The sequence below is a fragment of the Lampris incognitus genome, chromosome 20, assembly GCF_029633865.1.
Source record: "Lampris incognitus isolate fLamInc1 chromosome 20, fLamInc1.hap2, whole genome shotgun sequence".
In the NCBI taxonomy this organism is placed as follows: Eukaryota; Metazoa; Chordata; class Actinopteri; order Lampriformes; family Lampridae; genus Lampris; species Lampris incognitus.
In genome coordinates this window covers 15386983-15395800 of record NC_079230.1, presented here as the reverse complement: position 1 = coordinate 15395800, position 8818 = coordinate 15386983, and the positions used below count along the sequence as shown (strand labels likewise).

Below are 8818 nucleotides of genomic sequence, written 5' to 3'. Positions count from 1 at the left end.
AGGATGTGATGACTGAGATGAAACAATGTATAACAAAGTGCAGAGTCTTTGGTTAGCACACACACACACACACACACACAACACACACACCGGTCAGTGGTCCATAAAACGTACTGGATGATTCTTTAATCACAGATAGATAGAAAGCTAGATAGCTAGATAGCTAGATAGATAGATAGAGGCACTGCCCTCCCATATAAAGAGGGTGTTGGCAGAGTGCAGAGGAAGGTGAACAGAGAAAATGCACCTTAAGGACTCGAATAAATCTAAACTCCAGTCTGAAAAGTCAGCGGGTAAGTTTCAACTCTTGAAGGTCACACCACTGAAGTGTCAGTTATCTTAACTTTACTTGGTCCCCACTGGTAAATACTGGGTCTGTATGGTCTGAGAAGCTCAGCTCTGAACTTTGGGACTGTAAGCACTCATGAGCATGTAGGCACACACACACACACACACACACACACACACACACACACACACACACACACCACACACACACACACACACACACACACACACACACACATTTTCCCCCCGAGACATCAGAGAATTGAGGAATAAAAAGGGGTGATAGGACAAGACAAAGGGAGAAAAGAGGGAGAAGAGAAGAGGGGGAGGAGTAGGAGTAGAGGGGGAGGAGTAGGAGTAGAGGAGTGTTTGAGACACATGTGGACTCCCTTTAATCTCTCGGAGGGAGCAAGAACCAGAGTGTTCTCAGCTGTCTCCCCCCTCTTATCTTCACACCCCGACGCTCTCTCTCTCCTCGCTTACTCTCTCTTCTGTTTTTTGTCCTTCCTTTGATCCCTGCTCCTGTCTTCGGTTGCTGCTCTGTTTTTCTTTCCTCACCATTCTGCCATTCCCTTTCTCTCTCTTCCTCTCCCCCTGTCTTTCTTCTCTTGCTCCTTTCTCATTCTGTTTTCCCCTGCTGGACACCGCTCTCCTGTCTGGTCCTTTTTCATTACTCCTCTCTCTCTCTCTCTCTCTCTCTCTCTCTCTCTCTCTCTCTCTCTCTCTCTCTCTCTCTCTCTCTCTCTCTCTCTCTCTCTCTCTCCTCTCTCTCTCTCTCTCTCTCTCTCTCTCTCTCTCTCTCTCTCTCTCTCTCTCTCTCTCTCTCTCTCTCTCTCTCTCTCTCTCTCTCTCTATCTCTCTCTCTATCTCTCTCTCAGCAATGTGATCAGGAGTGTGTGTGACACCTGAGAGACCAGATGCCATGGGCTGGGCATTATGCACTGATCCCTCCTACCCAAACACACACACACACACACACACACACACACACACACACACACACTATCTATGCATGCAAACATATATATATGAGTAATGACAAGTGTGTATGTACATGTGCCACAGACAGAAACAAACAACATGCCCAGATATTCCATCCTCACATCTACACACACACACACACACACACACACACACACGTCTGTACACACTCAAATTAAGTGCACGTGTCCTTCCACATGTGCGCTTACAGAAACACATCAAAACAAAACATTAACCTCAACACATATAAGACACACACTTGCACAAACACACACATAAATGCACACTCAGAGAGCGAGAGAGCGAAACTATCTTTTCCCCTTCTTTCACACACTTAGCACATCAAAGGCAGGCCGACGGAGGGGGCTTTAACAGTCTCCAGTCATCTGCATAACTCTCTCTCTCCATTTCTCTCTTTCTCAAATACCCTCTTCCTCTCTTTTTCTTTCTCTTCTCTCTCACCTCCTCTCTTCCTTTCTCACTCTCGCCCCGTCTCTCTCTCTCACTCATTCATGCCACTCTATTCCTCGTATCCAAATCTTGGCATGGGACACTTCCAGTTCTTCCTCACTTCTTTCCAGCCTCTTATTTTCCTCCTTCTTCCTTGCTTGCTTTGTGGCATCCTACTTTCTGCCCTTTCCTTTTTTTCACCCATTCTCTCCATTTCTAATGAGCCGACAACTTGTCTCCAAGGCCAGTGACTGTTGTCATCTGCATAATGACTGTTGTCATTGGCCTTGGAGGGGGAGAGAGGGAAAAGAAAGAGAGAATAAAACGACAAGTTTACTGTATGGCCTAGATCAGGGTTTCCAAAGCTTTTTCCTGCCTTGACACACATGTGAAAATACTTTATGGCCTGGGACCCACTAAATACTTTGTGCATTATAATTAAAAATCCACTTGAATTGTTCATCAGTGCAGTACTCCCCATTTCAGCTTTCAATCATCGCCTGCTGATGAGCAAATGAAAGAGAGGAGGCACGGCAACATTTCGTGACATAGGCTACCATTACATTTCACTACAGATGGCGGCGCGAATTCACATTTGCGGCGGCCTCACCCAGTACTGTCTATGCAGTGTCTTTGTCTATGTCTGCATTTACGTTTGTGTCTAGTTTGATGGCTGGGAGAGCCGGCGCTGAATCGGCTGGGGGAGCCGGCACTGGATTGGCTGGGAGAGCCAGCGTTGGATCAGCTGGGGGAGCCTGGTTTGCTGCGTCCTGTGGGCCCAGGGACTGCGGCCCTGCCAGGAGCTGCGCCCGAAGAGAAAACACAGCGGGCGGTCTGACAGGACGCAGAAACAGGGCAGGCTAAGCTAACTGCTAGCCCATGCAGACCTGCAGTTCCGACAGTCATCGGCTGGCGTTCATTCGCCTAGACAGTGATTTATTTTTCTTGTTTAGTGTGGATACATGTGTTAGTGTGGATACATGTGTTAGTTTGGATACATGTGTTAGTTTGGATACATGTGTTAGTTTGGATAGATGTGTTAGTGTGGATACATGTGTTAGTGTGGATACATGTGTTAGTGTGGATACATGTGTCAGTTTGGATACATGTGTTAGTGTGGATACATATGTTAGTGTGGATACATGTGTTCTGGTAGTTTTGGGATATGTGTTTTTGTCTTTGTGTTGCGCAGCTGTGGGCTGGGGGAAACGATATTTCATTTCATTTCCTGTGAGCAAGTACATGAAATAAAATGAGTGTTCCTGATTAAATCATTAAAAAAAATTTTTTGGGGGTTTGCTAAAAAAGTAAGAAATTAAAAGCATGATTTTCTTTCTTTTGTATCTAAATAAAAGCCTTGCTGCGACCCACATGTGTGTTCCAACCCAACCACCGGTTCAGATGAAGGAAGTAGGGAACCAAGGGGGCAGGGAGAATAAACTGAAGGAACAAGAGAGGGAAAGCAGGCGACGGTAAAGGAATGAGAATGGAGGTGGGAGAGGGCTGACTGATACACAGGGAGACTGAGACGGGGAGGAACACGTCTGCTTGACTACAGAAGATACAGGGATTCAAACATACCAAGTCTACCTGGCCACTGAGGAGAACAGCTTTAGAGGCTGCATGCACACATGCACATTAATGCACACATGCACACACACGTGTGTGCAAGAAAGAGCAAAAAAGGGATATGGAAAGGAGGGCAGAGAACAAGACATGAGTGAGACAGAGAAAAGAGCAAGGAGACAAAGAAAGAAAGAAAGAAAGAAAGAAAGAATAATGAAAAAGAATGACAACGGGGATATGGACAGAAGAGAAACAGAGAAGAAGAGGGGGAAAGGAGGAACTGAGAGGATGGCAGAGAGAAGAGATCTGTTCAAGTCCTTTCCAACTGAGAGGCGTCCAAACTCTTCCCACAATCCTCTGCTTCGGCCAAGGGTTGGTTGCCATGGCGATAAAGAACCTCGTAGCCTCAGACTGTCCAGGAATTGATGTGGAGAAGGTCTCCTCTCCTCTCTCTCTCAACCTCTGTTCTCTTTTCTCTCTCTCTCGGTCTTTTACTTTCATCCAATCTCTTTCTCTTCCCTCAATCCCTCCCTCCGTCACAGCCCACCTAACTTTCTCCTGACATCCCCTCTGTCTCTCTTTCTTTCTCTCTTACCACCTACATGTTCATTAGACTACACAGTCACAAATGCATGCAACATTTCCACTCTTTCCCTTTTTGTTTCTCTTGCTCTCTCTAACACACACACACACACACACGTAGAGTCATCAGGCAGACAAGACAAATATACTGTCTGCCTCTAAATCCTATTTCACAGTGACTTCATAAAATGAGCTGGTTAAATGATCCCCTCTCAGCAGAACGTGGCACGGAGCATTACAGTGGATGGGGGTGCTGCTCATTACGATACGGGACAGACACGCACACACATAAACACACACACATGCAAAAGCACAAGCTCATAAATGAATAAATCAAAACGCAGATGAGCCTACACGTATACCTACACACATGAATGAGCCTGGATGCAACGGGTTAGTTAACAAGCAGCACCTACGGGCTCTCTCTCTTTCTCTCTGTCTCTCTCTCACACTCTCTTGCGCCCTCTGTCTGTCTGTCTGTCTGTCTCTCACACTCTCTCGCGCTCTCTCTCCGTCTGTCTGTCTATGTCTCTCTCTTTCTCTGTCTGTCTGTCTCGCTCTCTCTCACACACTCTCTCCATCTGTCTATCTGTCTGTCTTTCTGTCTCTCTCACACACTGTCTGTCTGTCTGTCTGTCTCACACGCTCTCTCTCTCCCTGTCTGTCTGTCTCTCTCCCTGTCTGTCTCTCTCACTTTCTCTCTCAAACACACACACACACACATACACACATTCCCCCATCCCTAGTGCTTATACATGCACATACACAGAGCTCCCGCCTACCTTAAGTACACCGCCTCTTTTTGCCACAACAGTTTATATTGGCAAACACACAGAAATACACACACACACACACACAAACAAACACACACACGATAATGCTGTGTGGGTTATCTTTTAAGAAGTTTTATTAGCAAAAATGACTTGACCTGACACACAAACACACAAACACACAAACACACACCACCATCACATCACCGGACCTCGACCTGACCTGTTTCTCCCCGCTGGGCCTCCTGTGCGACAGCAGGAGCTCCACCGCTCCTACCACCTCCTTCCGGATGGCATAGAGGAGCGCATCGCCTGTGTGGACCCCGTGGTTCAGGAGGAGCTCCATCACCTCAAGGTTCTCGTTCTCAATGGCGATGAGGAGAGCGCTGCGGCCCAGCGGGTCCAGGCAGTTCACGTCCATGTTGTAGTACATCTCCGCCTCTCGGAGCGCATGTTTGACCCCCGCATAGTCACCTGGATGAAGAGAGACAGGTTAATGGATGGATGGATGGATGGATGGATGGATGGATGGATGGATGGATGGATGGATGGATGGGTGGATGGATGGATGAGTGGATGGATGAATGGATGGCTGGATGGATGGATGACATTAAAGCTCCTTGTTGTGGTAGATCTCCTTTGAAGAACAAGTTTAAGGCTGATTTTGTCACCTGGATGGAGAGCAAGAGAGAGAGAGAGAGAGACAGACAGACAGACAGACAGACAGACAGGTAGACAGGCAGACAGACAGAGAAAAAGACAAAGACAGAGAGCGAGAGAGAGACAGAGAGAGAGAAACAAAGGGAAGAATGACTCTATGGATGTAGGGATGGAAAAATTTAAGCATGTAACGTAACCAACGTCCCAGAGGTGCGTGTTTGATACACACATTGTCACCCGACTGACAGAAACTCTGATGTCTGAATCTGAATCAGAACTATTTATTCAGCAAGTAGTACTGACGTACGAGCAATTTGCCTTGGTACAAGTGCCAATAAGCAAGGAGAAAAATATAAGAAGAATAAAATACACAGTACAAGAAAATAAATATATACAATAGAACATGCAGAGCAAATATGTATGTTGTAAATATGAAAAATAAAAGACATGTAGTGTGGGTATGTGCTAAGTGTTGTACAGACATGTACAGTCAGTTTTACGTACAGTTACACTGGCGTCAGTAGTTATGTGTCAGTGTTATCAGTAGTTATGTACAGTTTGGTGCAGTTAAATTAAATTCAGTTAAATTAAATTAGGTTTCCTATATTAATCCCCTTGGGAAATTCAGTTACTGCAGATTAACCCATCCTAGCTGTGATCTGTGTAGCTAGGAGCAGTGGGCTGCCGTCTTCATGCTGCACCCGGGGACCAACTCCAGTTTTTTTCCCATTGCCTTGCTCAGGGGCACAGACAGGAGTATAAACTCTAACATGCATGTTTCTTTTGATAGCGGGGGAAACCTGAGCACCCGCAGAAAACCCACCGCAGACACGGGGAAAACATGCAAACTCCACACAGAGGACGACCTGGGATGACCCCCAAGGTTGGACCACCCAGAGATTCAAACCCAGGATCTTCTTGCTGTGAGGTGACAGCGCTAACAACTGCACCACCGTGCTGCCCAGTTCTGTGCATATGTGTGTGTATTCATGTATACATATACATATACATATATATGTGTGTGTGTGTGTATTTCTGCATGCATACCCATATTAAAATATTTTGCATGTTTGCGTATATATAAACTCTGTGTGTGTGTGTGTGTGTATATATATGCATACACATATGGTGAACTTGTGTATGTTTTACATATATAAACGGTGTGTGTGTGTGTGTGTATATATATATATTATATATGTATATACATACATATACGGTGAACTTGTATATGTTTTACATATTTCTGTGTGTGTGTGTGTGTGTGTGTGTGTGTGTGTGTGTGTGTGCACGCACCTTTCTCCACAGCAGTGAGGTAGGCCCTCTCCTCAGCAGACAGTTCTACCTCGGCCCGCACGATCTGCAGCGGGATGCGGTCCCGGTACGGCGAGTAGCTCACCTGAACCACGTCATAAACAACACAGGTGTTATTTCTGTCACCAGCAGCCTCGAGTGAGAGAGTTCAGGCATCTCAGGGTCTCGTTCACAGAGACCTCAGCGTTAAGCTATGGGGATAAAACTGTAGTGATCAAAAGTATGAGGGTATGAATACATAAAGAATTGGTCACATAAAATGCGTCATAAAAATGATGTTTGCCTGCAGGATCGCAACGCCAGATAGAGAGAGGAGCTCAGCGATGCAGGAGGGATTTTCCGCTGGTGATCAATGGAATGTGTGGAGACCTGATTAGTTGATGGACTGACTGATGGCTCAATCCCCAACTTTGAGTTGATGTTTAGCATTCAGAATCATTGTAAAATATCTGATATATGTTGATTCTTTGGATAACATGAAGAGTACTGTGTAGAACTCACTTTCGATTGTGCGTCTTGCTCTTTGTGTGTTCTGTGCGTGTTCTGACAGGACACAGAAGCGGGGCAGGCTAAGCTAACTGCTAGCCCATGCAGACCGGCAGTTCCAACAGTCATCCTGGCGTTTGCTCTCTTGGACAGTGAATTTTTATTCTTTTGGATATGTTGGATATAAGTATGTGTTTTTGTCAGTGGCGCAGTGCTTAGCACGGTCGCCTCACAGCAAGAAGGTCCTGGGTTCGAGCCCCGGGGTAGTCCAACCTTAGGGGGGGTCAACCCGGGTCATCCTCTGTGTGGAGTTTGCATGTTCTCCCCGTGTCTGCGTGGGTTTCCTCCGGGGGCTCCGGTTTCCTCCCACAGTCCAAAGACATGCAGGTCAGGTGAATCGGCCGTACTAAATTGTCCCTGGGTGTGAATGTGTGTGTGTGTGTGTGTGTATGTCAGCCCTGTGTGATGCTCTGGCAGCCTGTCCAGAGTGTCTCCCCGCCTGCTGCCCAGTGACTGCTGGGATAGGCTCCAGCATCCCCGCGACCCTGAGAGCAGGATAATCGGTTCAGATAATGGATGGATGGATGGATGGATGATATGTGTTCTTGTAGTTGGGATATACTATGTGTTCTTGTAGTTTGGATATGTGTTTTTGTCTTTGTGTCGCATGTGGGCTGGGGAAAACCTTCTATCATTTCACTTCATGTGCGCAGGTGCGTGGAATGAAATGACTAATAAATGTTCCTGATTCCAGCTTGTGCTCTGCTGCTGAGCTGAGCAAGAGGCCATGTTGTCCATGTTTCTCATAATCCCTCACACCAAAGTTTCATTTCAAAATGCTATTCATCTGTTTTCAGAAGAACTGATGTCAGCTGAAATGGCTAAATGACCCAAAAAACAAGAAAAGGAAAGCGAAAATGGTGGCTCACGTAGCTTTAAAATGGCAAGTATAATCCTTTTGGCCCTGAACAAGTCCAGTGCTGCGATCAACCATGAGCATCACTTCATCTTGCATCAGGGTTTCAATACTTGAAGAGAACATGAGACGGCGTGTTATGCTGGTAACATCACATCTGTGATTGCTTAAATGTTTTATGGCCAGGTCTGGTAATGTCGCTGAATAACATTATACAGTTTGTGTGTGTGTGTGTGCATGTATGTGCACGTGCACATGTGTATGCGTGTGCTTGTGTGTGTGCATGCATGTGTTTGGGTGTGTACATGTGTGTGTGTGTGTGCATAAGTGCATGTGCATGTATGTCTGTGTGCGTGCATGTGTGTTTATGTTTGTGCATGTGTGTGTGCTTGTATGTGTGTCAGTGTGTGTGTGCATGTACGTGTGAGTCTCTGTGTGTACATGCGCGTGTGTATACGTTTGTTTGTGTGCATATGTGAGTGTGTGTATGTGTGTTTGTGCATGTGTGTGTATGTGTGTGTGTGTGTGTGTGTGTGTGCGTGTGCATTTCACTCACCTTTTTATAGTATAACTGTGTCATCGGATTCATCTGGGCTGCTTTGAGGGGAAGGAGAGAGAGAGAGAGGGAAAAGATGGAAGGTTACCACAGAGCGACTTAACAGATAGTGTTAAGAGTGCAAAAATATCTTTTGGGTGGTGACTCAAATCCTGCAAAATCCTGTCGGGGGAATGGAAAGGTATTTGAATGCTTTTATACAAAACAAAAACCGTGGAAAAAGGAATTATGATTCACCTGCTCTTGAACTCA

General features: G+C 46.0%; 1 protein-coding gene across 1 annotated transcript in view; it reads right to left on the bottom strand.

The window, feature by feature from the left end:
* trpc5a (transient receptor potential cation channel, subfamily C, member 5a) overlaps positions 1-8599 on the bottom strand; it is a 91531-nt gene extending 82932 nt beyond the window's left edge. Inside the window, exons 1-4 of the mRNA XM_056300306.1 lie at positions 8567-8599; positions 6591-6693; positions 4840-5111; positions 371-375 (exon numbers count right to left, since the gene is read on the bottom strand). Of these exons, the coding sequence (XP_056156281.1) occupies positions 371-375; positions 4840-5111; positions 6591-6693; positions 8567-8599 (413 nt within the window). The remainder of the gene's footprint in view (positions 1-370; positions 376-4839; positions 5112-6590; positions 6694-8566) is intronic.
* Positions 8600-8818: the final 219 nt, after the last annotated feature.